This window comes from Anser anser (assembly GCF_964211835.1).
Source record: "Anser anser genome assembly, chromosome: 1".
Taxonomy (NCBI): Eukaryota; Metazoa; Chordata; class Aves; order Anseriformes; family Anatidae; genus Anser; species Anser anser.
Genome location: NC_139720.1, coordinates 151,499,920 through 151,515,883, shown reverse-complemented (window position 1 = coordinate 151,515,883; position 15,964 = coordinate 151,499,920). Strand labels below are relative to the sequence as shown.

General features: G+C 34.7%; 1 protein-coding gene across 4 annotated transcripts in view; it reads right to left on the bottom strand.

Moving 5' to 3' along the window:
* The window catches only part of NALF1 (NALCN channel auxiliary factor 1), a 517,684-nt gene that overhangs the window by 75,737 nt on the left and 425,983 nt on the right, over nt 1-15,964 (bottom strand). The window contains exons 7-12 of one of the 4 annotated variants that reach the window (XM_083845998.1): nt 13,023-13,090; nt 12,759-12,824; nt 11,767-11,918; nt 7,693-7,756; nt 6,827-6,896; nt 1,646-3,157 (exon numbers count right to left, since the gene is read on the bottom strand). The exons of 1 other annotated variant lie outside the window; for it this stretch is intronic. In XM_083845998.1, the coding sequence (XP_083702124.1) occupies nt 11,847-11,918; nt 12,759-12,824; nt 13,023-13,090 (206 nt within the window). In that variant the 3' untranslated portion in view covers nt 1,646-3,157; nt 6,827-6,896; nt 7,693-7,756; nt 11,767-11,846. Of the gene's footprint in view, nt 1-1,645; nt 3,158-6,826; nt 6,897-7,692; nt 7,757-11,766; nt 11,919-12,758; nt 12,825-13,022; nt 13,091-15,964 lie in introns of those variants that run through there. 2 more of the 4 variants (XM_083846000.1, XM_083846001.1) reach the window with 2 other exon arrangements.

Below are 15,964 nucleotides of genomic sequence, written 5' to 3'. Positions count from 1 at the left end.
CCCGTGCCAAGAAGCTGCCACCACCCAGGTTTTTGTGAAGGGGTTTATGTCGGCTACTTGTAAAATGACTGGCTGAGGTCTGTAGGCTAACTTGGTCATCTAAGATCCCTCAGAAGTCAAGAGAGTCAGAAAGGTACCTTCCAAGAAATATTCACCTTTCCTGTTGCAGACACCTATGATTATATGGGAAGAAAAACCCTGATTACCTACTGCTTTCAATTGACTACAGATGGCACTATACACTGTAGAGTAGATACCTTAATTTTAGCTTCATCAAGGCAAAGCAAATGATCAGAGAAAACCGTTACCATGTAAAACAAGGCATCCTAGTTGATCTTCCAGTGCCAGCTATATGAGGACCATATGCATAAGCATTTTGTCTGAAGAATGGTTCATTAAGCACCAATAATTTTAGATGTATGCTAGACAGCCTGGACTCTATATTTAAAATTTTAGCTGTTAATGTATCACTAGGCTCCCAGAAGGGGGCCTACAAAAAACCTGGAGAGGATCTCCTTGTCAGAAAGTGTAGTGATAGGACAAGGGGTAATGGTTTTAAATTAAGAGGATAGATTTTGATCTTGATATTAGGAAGGAATTATTTATTATGAGTGGTGAGACACTGGAGAGGCTGCCCAGAGAAGCAGTTGAACCCCATCAGTGGAAGTGTTTAAGGCCAGGTTGGATGGGGTTTTGAACCACCTGGTCTAGTAGAAGGTGTCCCTGTCCACAGGTGGGAGAGGAGGGGGTGTGTGTGTGTAATTAGATGATCTTTAAGGTCCTTTCCAACCTAAACTATTCTATAATTAATAGGAGTTAAATAGCATTTATTTGTTTGTTTGTTGGAGGGAGGGCAGTTTAATGCTTCACAGAGGAATAATCCTTAAGTGAAAAATACCTTAGAAAACATATAGACTTCTGTCAAAATGCAAAAAGTTATCAAAGCTACTAAAGATTTAAACTGATTTTAAAGAGAACTGTGTTATAGCTTCTTCATTCTGTTTTGTCTCTGACTACAATGGGGAACTTTTCCTCTTTTTTTTTTCTTTGTGATAATTAAAAAAAAATCTATACTTGAGATGCCACTTATTGCCTTAGTGGAAGCAAAGAAACTGAAAGAAAAGAAAGAGAAAAGAAGACAATACTTTTAAAGGAAAACTCAAATCAAGAAAATATGTCATTTGAAATGTTTGTTCCAAATAACTTCAAAGAAACTTCCTCCCTCCCTCCCTCCCTCCCTCCCTCCTTTCCTTTCCTTTCCTTTCCTTTCCTTTCCTTTCCTTTCCTTTCCTTTCCTTTCCTTTCCTTTCCTTTCCTTTCCTTTCCTTTCCTTTCCTTTCCTTTCCTTTCCTTTCCTTTCCTTTCCTTTCCTTTCCTTTCCTTTCCTTTCCTTTCCTTTCCTTTCCTTTCCTTTCCTTTCCTTTCCTTTCCTTTCCTTTCCTTTCCTTTCCTTTCCTTTCCTTTCCTTTCCTTTCCTTTCCTTTCCTTTCCTTTCCTTTCCTTTCCTTTCCTTTCCTTTCCTTTCTTCCTCCCTCCCTCCCTCCCACCCTTCCTCCCTTCCTCCCTTCCTCCCTTCCTCCCTCCCTCCCTTCCTCCCTTCCTCCCTTCCTCCCTCCCTTCCTCCCACCCTTCCACCCTTCCACCCTTTACCTTTTCATGCAGGATATTTGTCCACTACACTTATGTTTTCCATTTGTAATCACTTTAACAAAAGAACAATTAGTAATATATATTTTCAAAACTTAGTGAATTACAGCTGTACAGGATATCCCAAACAAATACCAAGCAACTAAGAAATGCCTAAATTATGTGATTAATTTAAAATCAATTACAGATAAAAATAGAAAAAGTTCAGTTGATTGCTTCTTCATTCTGTGTATTATTTTGAAAGAGGATTTCTCTCTCCCTTCCTTCTATCCCCAATTTTTACTGGTTGCACAATAAAAAGTAAAAATTAGCAGTAAAGTATGAGTGAGGCCTCCTGATTTTTGAATTCTATTATGAAATTATGTCAGTGCTACATGTCAGTACTAACAGATATACGGCTTTGCAGTACTTGATTGGCTTGCTGTGAGGTTTCCATCAGGTTAGACATGCTAAAATCATTTAACCAGAAATTTCAACAAATATTAGTTCAAATGAAATTACACTTGTTTAACTGCTGGTTATTCCCCACCTTGTGTGACAGAAGTTTTGGTAGTGTTTATTATAACATCTGACCTGCCTTTTTCCTATTCTGTTTTTATATATACATACATATGTTTAGAGTTTAGAAATACATCCTACATATCCTTTTGGCTACATTTCGTGGCACCTACTAGCAGGGGAAGATGTAGGAGGAATCTTGATTTATTAGGTACAAAATTTGGGGTCACTGTCCTTTGAATTGCTATAACCCTTTTACATTTCTCTCTAGTATTCTTTTACCTTATTGCTTACACATTTTCCTATGTCAAAAATAACAAGAATAGTTTATTTTGAAGAGACATTTCATTTTTTTCACACACAAAAACAAAGCACAGTTTGTCTTATAACATGGTTTGCCCATGTGTATTGGGCACCAAATTCAAAGTTCAATTTATTCATGTCCATTGATTATCACTTGCAAAGACTACCTCAAAGGCGTTTAGATTTATACAGAGTTTTGATAATATGCTTGTCATAAAACAAATAAACAAACAGAACTTAATTCACATTTGAGAGAAATAATTGTATTTGAAATTTAAGATCTTTTTAATGTTACTTAAACATCACAATCTGACAAATTTGAAATACTTTCTATTGTTTAATGGTACAGCTCCCTTGTTCATATTATTTGTACTGTATATTTGATAGACAATATGAAAGCCAGAAGATTGCTGAAAATTTAATATTTCAATTGCAGTCTTTTTTCATGGTCTTTCAAATAGTTTTGAGGTAGGTTGGTTCCAGACAAAAACTTGTCCCATCTGTATACTTTCAGAATTCTTCATTCATCTCTTAATTTCATTGCAGACACTTTTTATTTCATGTTACCATTTCTCTGTCTTTAATTTCGGTTATTTCACACGATGGACAGGCTCTGGAGTTCTGCACAGAAGATATATTTCAAGTGCTAAATGACACTGGTGTTCTTATCATCTCCCACTGCTATCATTAGATGTGTTTCCCATGTAATCTAGAACAAAAATAAGAATAGCCCTCAGCAACCGTCTCCCAGCCCTCCCATTGCTATTCCAGAAAGTTTCTGAGCTAAAAATAATAGGAAAGCATATTCCCAGTGGTAGCAAGAATTATTGTTCATCTCCCCCTTTGCTGACTTCTCCCTTTTCTGACTTTTTTCTTGGGCACATGCTAATGAACACTTCTCAATACTAAACTACATGGATCTTTGATTTCACCTGGCCATTCTTTACTTTCCTATGCACTATTAAAACATGTTTATTGCCTATCAGTGTCAACAGAATATGATATGTATCAGTTAGAAAAGTGTCAGGATTGCATTATAAAACATGGAATGGGTCACTAATGAATACATCAGATTCAAAACTCCCAAAGCATACCCTATTGGCCACCAGAGATTCAAAAAACAAACCAAACCAAACCAAACAAACAAAAACTCTGAAGAGGCTTATTTAAGTGCTGTATCACACTGGATGGAGATGTATTTAAGTAGCTCCCAGACTGCTGTCCTGAATGCTAAGTGGTTCTCTGCAGACAGAAGCTTGACAACACCAACTCCACATAGCTGGAGGGTAACTTAATTGGTCAGTGTGCTTACTTTCTGCTTATATACTTCATTTTCTCTCAAACATCTGTGGTTGTTAAGACTTGGGTCCTGCTTTCCTGAATCATTCAGCTCAGGAATGAAGCGGAGGAGGTTGATTGGTATAAATGAGACAGTCTAGGCTCATTTCAACTGTGAATTAAGATATAACAAGACTGAGGCAGTGACAGTTCATTTTTTACTATTTCATAACATTATGTAACTTACTAAAATTATCTCTTCCCACCCCCATACCATTTTACAGGCAGAAAATCCTTAAACAGCTTCATCTATACTACAGGTCTGACAGCTTTGCATGGGAAAGTGTATGAGTTTCCAGTTATGCCAGACTAGATTAGTTTGTTTCTGCCATCATCAAAGTGTGACAATCAAATCAGGTATTCAACATATTGCAGCCTAGAGGCATAAAATAAGAACAAACTTGTATGTAGCAGAGTATTTGATATCCAACAGGCAGCTAAGGAAGATTATAGCTAATAATGCAGGTTATTTATATATTATTAGGTTATTAGGTTATTTATATATATTATTTATATATGTTCCTAGGCAGGAACTGTTCTTTCCACCCCTCCCTGCTTCTTTGGTCTCTGGCAGAAGAATGTATCTCTAAAATTGCTTTTGAAAATGATATGCCTAAATGATCGACCTGCTTTATGCTAGGGTACAGAACCTGCTATTTTTACAGCTCTCCGGTCTTAAGGAGCTATTATCAGCACCTAAAACTGGATGTCTACTGTGAAGTTCCCCTTAGAATTCCATTGATAATGTCTTCAAAACATCTAAAAAATAGCTTCACCTCTTACTGTCAGTAGAAGTAGAACTGAATTACTTTAGGATTAACAAAGCCTTTTTCCCCTTTCCCTACTTGTGTTTTTATGCACAAGAAATGAGGAATAAATTAGATTTTAGACATCGAATTAGAAGCTGTTATTCACTTCCATTAAATGTCATGCAGAGACACTGTCCTAAATATCTTTGCTTCCAAGGCTGACATATAGTAACCACCTTCCTTTGGACAACTTGCTAGGCTACTTGTATAATCTGTTTCTGCTGTGTTTTAGTTAAAGTTGTATAGATTAAATTCTTTCTGTAACCAAATTCATTTTTACTTGAAGTGATCACACAAGTGGTGTGCTTTAACTGCTTGAGAGAGCCCTGTGCAGAGCCACAAGGATGGTTAAGGGAGTGGAGCATCTCCCTTACGAGGAAAGGCTGAGGGAGCTGGGTCTCTTTAGCTTGGAGAAGAGGAGACTGAGGGGTGAACTTATTAATGTTTATAAATATGTAAAGTGAATGTCAGGAGGATGGAGCCAGGCTCTTCTCATTGACACCCAATGATAGGATAAGGGGCAATGGGTGTAAGCTGGAACATAGGAGGTTTCACTTAAATATGAGACAACACTTTTTTACGGTGAGGGTGACAGAGCACTGAAACAGGTTGCCCAGGGGGGTTGTGGAGTCTCCTTCTCTGGAGACTTTCAAAACCAGCCTGGACACTTTTCTGTATGACATGATTTAGGTGTTCCTGCTCTGGCAGGGGGATTGGACTGGATGATCTTTCAAGGTCTCTTCCAACCCCTAATATTCTGTGATTCTGTGATTCTGTGATTCTGTGTGCATAGCCAAAAAGGTGGAAAATGCTAACACTTCAGTGGATGCTAGTGTTTGGGGATAACAGATAAGAGAGACAGAAGAGGAAGTATGCTCTGGTCTAACAGTTAATAAATAAATAAATAAACAAATAAATAAATAAAGACAAATAAAGATTTATGACTTCTTGCAATATCTGTCATAAGATATAAAGGTAGTCGCACTACATCCTGAAACGAATTATTTACCCAAAATTCCTCTGGAGTTCAGCAGGAAACAACCATGAATGATCCAGTTTATATGCTGACATATTAACTGGCTTTGGAGTAGGTCATCCACTCTGGAGGTTCTCACATTCCTTGGTTATAGAAGGAAATGAGTGTGTATAAACCAGGACATGAAGTTAGAGAACTCTAGGTAATAATACTGACTTCCAGAAATCAAAATGTCTGGGTTCTAGCTCACTTTCAGTCTCAGAAATGGAGATCCTTTTTTTGTGCATGTGTATGTTCATGTGTTTTTGCTAGCTTATTTTGTAACAGCAAACAGAAAAAAAGTGGAGAGAAAGAGACTACAGATTCAAATATCTTTGGGTGGTATGACAACTGTAATACATAAATAGCTTGGCCATATTGGCATTTGTTATTTACAGGTAAATGCATGTCTGAGAGAACAGTAAACTCCCACAGAGAAAAGGTGTTCCCTTCAGCTGCAGGTCAGAACTGAAAGCAGTCTTAAACTAAGAGCATTTCAGTTAACCTCCTTCACTACCAACATCAGTCACAAGGTTCTCCAGACAACAGTTTGGAATTTTCAAAGACATAAACGTAAAAGGCATTTATTAAAAACTCTCAAGAAAGGGAAAGAATAAGAGAAAAGCTAAGCCAAACAAATAGTTCTGAAATGTATCAGTGAAAAGCGGTTTTCTTTCAGTAAAGATTTTATTCTAAGAGAAAGTGTAGTGGGCCACTGCAGAAGATATTCTAATGATGACACAGTGATTTCAAGCAGAATCTGGGCAGAGTTTAACTGTAGGCCTTGGCTGAGTTGATTAGTGCGAGGGACTTCTAGGTAACCTGAGCGCGTACTGTGAGCATGTGCTGCCCTTAACAATACCTCCTGTATTTATGTCTGTGAGAATTATTCCTATGGAGATGTGTAGGAGCATAGCACTCAGTGAACCTTGGTTTACCATCTTGAAGGTTCGTTATCTTAAAGGTAAAAGACTGACAGTTTTGTTCACTTGGTAAAATGCTTTGAAGACATGAAGAACACTGAGGCTGGAAAACCTCACAGCAGATAGGATCCAAGATCTATGAGGAGGGGCTTGTCTGATGCTGCAACAGTCAGGGTTCCCAGCAGAAGAAGGTAAGTCAGACTGCAGTCACTTTTTCTGTAATTTCTATCCTTTACTCAATAAAACAGTTAACTACATGTGAATGTTTAAGCCTTTCTTGTAGAGATCCCTACCTGGTGCAAAACACAATGTCAACATCCCATGGATAAGTCTGCAACAAAACTGGGCATAGATAGTCCTGATCTGGAAAAAATAGGTCAGTGAATTAAAAGTAACTGAAGCTGGTAACAAACTCACTAAACAAACTGATAATTATCACTTTTAATATTCAAACAGACTTGTTGTGAGATAAACAAATTAAACTGGTGTCTTATTCTGCTTACGTTGTTCAGATGATAATGTATATACAAAGCCTTGAGGCTAGACATTAGGCTTTAAGTTACGTTAACCTTAACTTTCCTTCATACTAACTGGTTATGTAATGAAATGCTAGAATAAATAAAAAGTGTCAGGACGATCTATCTCTTTAGCCAATGAAAACTATAGAATTTTAGAATGAAAGCTATAATAAATGTTGGGGGAAAAAGTCCTAACTTCTTCTTATGTGGATGTGGAAAAATGTTCCCCTTCCTCAGCAGAGAACAGAATAAATTTTTTTTTTTTTTTTCAAGAAGATTATACAATATTATTGAGTCTCAGCTAGTTGGGTTTCTCTGTTCTGCTCTCTTGTTGAAAAAAAAAAAAAACACCTTCTGCTCTGAATGAAATTATATTTATCATTTTCTTCTAAGAAAAGGGATTTTTTTTTTAAAAAACGCCTCCTTCTGTATAGGAATCTAGAGCTTCGTTTTCTTAAGAAATAAAAGTGACCAAACAGTTACTCGGAAAAATCGCCCCATTCTGTACTCAGTTTTAGTAAATGACTATGTTGACATTATAGGTATAAACATTGTAAGATAATCATTATTAGACAGTCATTTTTGTAGATCTGTTTTCTCTACTGTAGCTATGGAAGTATTAGCAAAAATGTCATTCGTACTTGTGTTCAGCCGAATCTTCAGAGACAGGCCAATGGTCCACTGTCACTGCCAACTTAGCCTGACCTGTTGCATGAAGAAGAAGGCTTTATTTATCAATGCTGTGATGTTAGCTAAATGAAGGAGCTATACCACAGTTTCTTTTGATAAACCAACCAGGTATTGAAAATAATAACACAAAACAAACAAACAAAGGAAAACAAACAAACAAAAAACCAACAAAACATTAAGGCAAAGGTGTTTAAATGTAATTACTCCTTTTCAGGATTTTATTAAAAAGCATTTAAAATTTTAATCATTGTCTTTCATCTACAGAAAAGTGTTTTTGAAATTAAAAAAGAACATTCCTAATAATTTGTAAAATATTTTTTATATAATAATTTATATACTTCTCTGGTTTTAGTCTGTTGACTTAAAAAAAAAATATTTTACATTCTTGATGAAAGTACTGTTTGTGTTAATCACAAGAGCTGTATTACTATACTACACCTGCCAGAATGGGTCAGCTTTGGTCCAAAAATCTTACAATGTTCTTCCAAATATTCTTCATCCATTAGTATGAATTTATCAAAGAAATAACCACATTAGGTTTGCTTTATATTGTTTTCTAAGTTATATACTTAATTCAAATATATCTGTTATGTTTGAAATTAAACATATTTATTTCTGTCAGTATTTCTGTATAACTACTCACCCCATATGAAATTCATAGAAATACAACATAATCTAAACTAGAAAATTTCAACCAACTACATTTGACACCAACCTTTAATCCTTTCAGCATTTCACGCTGGAAATGCTTTGGAAAGCACAGAAAAGTGTTGTGAATAAATTAAGTTTCACTTTTTCTAACTGATGACAAATAACACTTATAATGAAATGTTTTTTTATGAATTACAGAGACTTAATGCACAATGGTTGAACATATGTTAATTTAATGAACGTCATCGTCTATGACTGGAATAAATCAGTAGTAAACTTGTTGAAATACTAGGAAGAATTAAATGACAATGTATCTGTGAGAGGATGTTTAGTGACGAAAAGATGAAGAGAAGCAGATATTTTCACATTTTCCTTTGGCTTTCTGTTTATTTTCTTTCCTCAGGAATATTTTGTTACCACACTACAAAACAGGTGTACACCTCTCAGATGAAACCTGTATCTCTTTTCTATGACTTTTTCCTTAAAATATCCGTTCATGATGGCAAAATGTACAATTACTTCCACAAGAACTGAGACAACTCTGTTATTTTCGTATACCATTTGATTAATAATTATATTACTTACAGTTTTTTTAAATCTCATATTACCCATATCCTTCAAAAATACTTTGTTTCACCACCAAAATCTTAAGTTTTCTGGGAGTGAGAGTAACAATGCACAAAACTGGATCTCTTGGCTAATACTTAGTAGTACACTGAACGAACACTTTTTCATATTCAAATTCTGATGCAAACCTCAGAAGACAAAACATTCTGCTTATTTAGTGTTGACTAATACATTATCATTGTTTATCATAACTTACCTTTGCTTTTCATGCAGACTAACACAAATTATCTAGCTTTCCAAAGCCTGTATTTTGATTTTATATTGAGCTTGTTATCAACCACAATCAAATATGCAAAATCATATTCTAAATGTGTACCTTTTTTCCTCAATGACTGTTATTTTCCTATTAGTCATATTGGTATAATCAAGAATTTGTCAAATTATGTTTTGATTAATGATTTTTTTTTCTGCTATACTTAAGAAGAACACAATGACAATCGTCACTGAGAAAAACCTTCTACCATCTGGGTTTTCCTATTATAAAGAATGAATTAGTATGGCTACAATTTTCCTTAGAAACAAAATGATATGAAGAACTACAGTCTGAAAGTATGTATAATGACTGTTTGCATGTTTAAATGCAAGTGTGTATTTCACAACATCATTTTATGATTGTTAGCATAACCCTGAAAACAGCCTTCTGGCAGTTGCTGAACATATGTCTGAGGAATTGGCAGCAATAGTGGCATTTCTTGAAAAAGTTCTTTTTAAAAAGAACAAGTTCAATTTTGAAGATATCTGGTCCTTTCATGTTCCTATCTAGCATGTTTGCAGGAGATAAAATGGGAGTGGAAAATGCGATGAGAAAATTCTTTCACACCCTTCTTAATTTCTTTTGCTTAGCAAAGAAGAAAATATGATTAATGAGCTACCACAGTAAATAATAGAAGCAAGAAGTGTAGGAGTATTTACAAAACAGAATAGCTAAATTTCCACTGAAGATATTAAAAGTGAAAAGAAAAGGTATCTGGAGAATTTTTACATAAATTTGAAAGTAAAAATTAAGTCTAAATCCAGACAAGAATGTAAGATTACAGAAAATGAAAGATTTCTTGATGACATCCAAAACACTATAGAAGCTAATAATAAGGTTTTAATGAAGACTGTGATCAAGACCAAATGAGAATACACAGACATTTTGCTACCCAAAATGAAGATAAGAAAGAGGTGCTTAAACTACAGAAATATTTAACGCCAAATAAAACTGATTCCTGGGTGGAAACTTCAAGCCATGCTCTTGTCCTACACAGCTAAACTACTGGATTGATGTTTAGTTCAGTTCAATTTGAAAGATATTCAGTGGCAGAATAAACCCAGGAACATGCAGTATTGACAAGGATATCATGGATGTATAGGATGCGTAATAGAAACAAACAGTAAAAGGGATGAGTCGTATGAAACTTTGGACAGAAACATTTCCTTCTTTTGCCTAGAGCATACTACACACAGCAAGTGTTGTGCCTCTGGAAGTCTTACTGACCAATTTGATTGCCATGTTAGGTTAAATCTAACATGAACGATTGTGTCTTTGGTATGAAATACTTCTCCCTCCCTAGCTCTTTCTTCTATTAACAATCAATTATTTTAACTTTTCTGATCTACAAGTCATTATGAAAGCATTCAGCAACGTCATAATGGCAGAATTTCTTCTTGTAAATGAGATTATCTTTTTAACCAGACTTCAGGCATCAGTATGTAAGTAATCAAAACATTTTCCCCCATCTGTTCAGTTCATCGACAACAAAAGGTGAATGTTTTGCCTTTGTAGCCACTGTCCACTAAGATATTGGAGCTTTCACCTAAAGACACTTGTGTAATTAAGGTATTTCAACCCACCAACATTTCTCTCCTGAGCAGAATTCCCTTTATCCTGAGTCTTATTTCTGTCTGATGAATAGTTTTGTAATCTAATGGCAAAGTTTCATTGTCTCTTCTTTCCCAACTCCTTTGCTGAGACTGTGACCCTTTCATCCAGATGCAATCTGTGCTAGAGATGTAAGCCTTACCAAAAATGAATGTTAGTGTCAGCTATGTTTATGCAAAATTCCTTTAAAGATCTGTACTGTCACTGAGACAAATGGACCATATAGTTCCTGCTCTTTCTGTTTTGCTGCCACCTCTGCTTCTGCACACACACAAGAGACTCAGACAAGGGAACTAAGGTGTCTGAAGAGCTACCAAATGAAAGTTTTTTAGTTTTTTGTTTGTTTTTCTCATCTGTCTATTGATGCCTTGATGAGGAAATGAACACATAGGTTCAAGGGAGGAGGAAGATCAAACAGCTAAAGGGATCGAATACAGAAAAGGCATTACTTTCAAGGAGGCATTGGATTTAGAAGGACACTGAGCTAAAATTGCCGTGTGAACACAATTTTGCTGTTTTGAATTGCTTTCCCATTTTCAAAAAATTCTGCTTATTCAGTGTTGACTAATACATTATCACTTACCATAACATACCTTTGCTTTTCATGCAGACTAATACAAATAATCTAGCTTTCCAAAGCCCGTATTTTGCTTTTATATTGAACATGTTATTAGCCACAATCAAATATATTGTCATATTTTAAATGTGTACCTTTTTCCCTCAAATATGCAAAATCATATATTGCAGAAATATGATTATTATTAGCAGAATAAAGTAATAAATAACATAGAAGGACTAGATGGAATTTGAATCAAAACAAAAAATATTAAAATCCAAATACTCAAAAGCTATGAATTACAAGATCTGAAGTTGATTAGACAACCTTATTATGAGGTTAAAGGTGATATCTTGTCCTACTTTCCCAAGGAATGTGAATTTCTTTCAGTCCATCGGATGGGTAATTCAAGATCTTTTGTTCAGATTCTTATCTGCAATACTTCTGCTCATTGCATTGCTTGATAGAATGTCAAATTTCTAGAAAAACAGGAAGTACCAAATGAAATGCATTAAGAACAGATTTTGACATCACAAAGGAGTAAGTCACCTGTAATACCAGATATTCTTAGGTGATAGATATACTCAGGATTGAAAGGCCATCTGTTGTCAAGCAACCAGTCTGTCTCATTATTTTCAACTGCAGCTTCCATATTTACTCAATTCCAGGGTGCTTTTAGAAACCTGATAGACCTGGTAATATACTATTAATACTAACAAGTAAAAAAACATTCTAGAACAGACAAGTAAAACATGATGTTCTATGTTATAAGAAACAGGTCCTGCTGGGAAGAGCAACTTTGAAATAAGAGAGTTGATATAGAGACTAAATTATTAGTGTTTCTGTCCTTAGTGAAAGAATTCTCCCTCTCTCAGAAAAACAAAAAAAGGATTTGACTGTTCAGTGCACTATATGCTGATGTTCATATCACATGGACAATATTTGAAAGGGAAGACCAGAGACCTATGCCCCCCAAAATATAGTGAATTACTGAAGATTTGCAACTGTACTGACAGTAACTAACCATTTCCCTTTTAACAGTTCAGTGAAATTATTACTTCATCTTTACAGATCTCTGCTATAATGAATGACAGTCATGATAGTCACAGGGCTACAGACCTATCTTGGTTATTATTTGGTTATTGTGGCACACTAACTTCAGATTTCCCTTATAATTGCAGAAATATCACAACTACATTTTCATTCAAAACCAAAACGTAGAAAGATCTTTAGGCAGGATTTCCAATAAAAACACATTGCAATTATTATATGCAAAAACATAAACTATTTCAAAAAATTTCAGACCAATGAAAGTGTACCTTTTTTCTCATCATTACTACATATTCCCACTGTATCCATTTTAAGGTTTCATTTCTTAATTTAACCTAAGTAGAAAAAAGATAATAACATGTAAAAGAGGAGGAAATACATTTCACCCAATTAAATGAAGATATGCTTCATGTAAACTGGGGAATAGGGTGAATTATGGACAGATATGACCTTGAATTCCCATTTTCAAAGAAGTGTTTTATTTAAATAGGGAATTCAAACATCTGCTTAAGCATATTCTACTGTTAGTCTACCTGAATGCAGATTTCATGAGCAGCTTTACGAGAACTTAAAATATTTTCAGTCTTCTTTTCTGCACAGTCTTCATGGAAAAAAAAAAAAAAAAGAAAAAAGAAAGTAATCACATAATCGAATAAAGTTAGGCTGAAAGAGATTTTGAGACTTTATCTAATCAATTTCTTTTTCCCATGACAGGATCAACTCTTCCTAATGTACTCTTAACAGATGTTTGTTTTATCCATTCTTAAAATCTCTAAGGATTTCAGCATTCTTGCTAGGCAAGCCATTCAAATTCTTAATCATCCTTAAAATTAGCAAATTTTCTCCTGTGTCTAATTTAAACGTTCTTTATTACAGTTTAAATACATTGATTCTCTTATATCAGGAGATATAGAAGAGAGTTTCCCTTTTCTTTTGTATCTAGTTTCCCTGTGTATCAAAGCCTTATTATGCTTCTCTTGGTCTTATTTTTTTATAAACCTTTGAGTCTTTCTGAACATCGAGGCTTTGGTCCTTTCTTTCCTAGTCCTTTTCAGTCTCAGGACAGGCCCAGCTGCACTTGAACTGTAACCTTATTTCTCAGCATTTCACCCCCATCTTACAAGATTTGCCACAATACTGCTCGCAGTACAAAAAATAAAAATAAAAATAAAAGTAAAAATAAATTAAAAAATCTCAACCTTTCGTCACTGATTGAAAACAATGCTATGAAAAACTGATATTTTCTCTCAACTGATTGACATTAATTTGCACCTGATTAGAAAAGCTCTATCTCACTGAGGGAGGGAACCAGGTTTTAATTTAAGTAGTTATAATCTGAGTATCTGAATGGCTTTTCAAATCATCATTGATTGTTAGTCAATGGGATTCTTTCCATTAACTCCAGTAAGGATTTGAATCAGATTCTTAGAATTATAAAACCCCAAAGTACATAATTCTTAGAACTATAAAACCCCAAAGTACATAATTCTCATTGTGTCAATGGATGTTAGATGCTTAGCATCTGTTTCTGAAAAAAAACCTTTAGTACTTACTAATTCAAAGAACACTGATGAAAAACATCATCCCTTCCTATCAAAAGTGGGATTAATGCTCCAGTTGAACAACTTTTTAAAAGCATAGCATATAATACATGTATAATTAACTTTTTTTTTTTTTCAGCAGAAGCAGCAAAAGTAACAATCCGCACACACCAGTTTCTACCAACATATCAGAGCATACATTGATTTCAATTGTTTGATGTTTCATGCCACTTAGAAAGCATGAGATTTGGATGAACAGCACTTTCCAGGCATTTAACTTACTCTAGTAACCAATCTGTGCTCTTGGCCTTAGCTGGTGTGCACAGGACATATATACCAGCCACCTTAATGAAGTGCTATAAATTCTAGCTTAGTGTCTGCAGAATAAATGAGGTTGTTCAGAAACAACCTAACTTACAGGTCACCACATTGATAATTGCGTTGTGCTGTCCAATTCTACACAGTCTGTGTCTATTAATAAATCTCTCTACAAATTGACCATCTCTCCTATGTTATTCACAAAAATTACATACTTGAAGATTAGTAGATATCTATCCTTCTAGGGGTTTTTATTTATTTATTTATTTATTTTTCCCTCCCCAGGGACTAGCCCAAGAAAGGCAGAGGTGCTGGGTTGATGACACATGCTCAAGCTCAACCAGCACCAGAACACTTCCTTTACTCTCTGGATTTCTAAGACCAAAGGCAGCTTCAGTTGCTCTCATAAGGCATTCTCCAATTATCTTCTGTGAAAGATGTAATTTTTACCATATTGAGCTTGCATTCACAAGTTTGTCTTGTGAAATAATGTATCTTTTAATGCAGTTGTATTTTCTTGCTCTCTTGTGACATCTGCACTTCCCTGACATGCTTATAAACCAAGAGTTTTCTGTAACATAAATAAGAAATGTCCTTTTCTGTCTATTTTGTTTTCTTCATAAAATTATCCCCTTAGAAATGTATATGCCTGGTTTATTGACACTGACCTATTCTAGAAGTCCAAGGAAATGTCAACATGATTTTATAAGATTCTGTGAGGTATATCTGTTAATGACTTGGTTTGGAGAAGACAGACTAAACATTGAAAATGCCCTTCCTAAGATTAAGAACCACATTTTAAAGTAATTACGTGATCATCAGTTTCCAATGTTCTGATTCCTTACAGTATGTTCAGAGTTGATAAATAAAATAAAATAAAATAATAATAATAATAATGACAATAACAACAACAATAATGAATCTTTTGGCTGGCAATTTTAATATTCTATATAAATATTACAAATTTTAGTTTAATATAATGTGTTTTTTTGTTTGGTTGGTTTTATTTCTTTAGAAAGAACAAAAAATACTGTAAAAGTTCTTACCTTGTAAATGATTCAGGGGTTCCAAATTTAATATTTCTCTTTCAAACATACACCTGACTTTCCTTTTGCAAACAAAATATGACAAGATGTGTTTGATCTGACTGTTTAATTAGTATGTTAGTACTTCAAAGGGGCTTATAAAGAAGATGAAGAGTGAGTTTTTACATGTGCAGATAAAGATAAGACAAGGAAGAATGGTTTTAAACCAAGAGGGGAGATTTAGATTAGATGTTAGGAGGAAATTCTTAACTTAGAGGGTGGTGAGGCACAGGAACAGGTTGCCCAGAGAAGCTGTGTACAATTTCTGCAATAGAACATGCAAATGACAGCTCTATTGTTTTCCTACCAGAATTGTCTAATAATTGCATATGAAGTGGATGGAATTTTTCTGTAAATATCACCCAAATTTTATAGAAATGAGTGCAGAGAATGAACTAATGAGAACATGGCAAAAACATGTTCTGTATAAGTAGACAATTTGTATTTGTTGGATAAGCGAATGTGTAAGCATGAATGTGTGAGTTACTGAAGAGGGTCTTTGTTATCTGCAACTACTAATCAGAGTAGTAT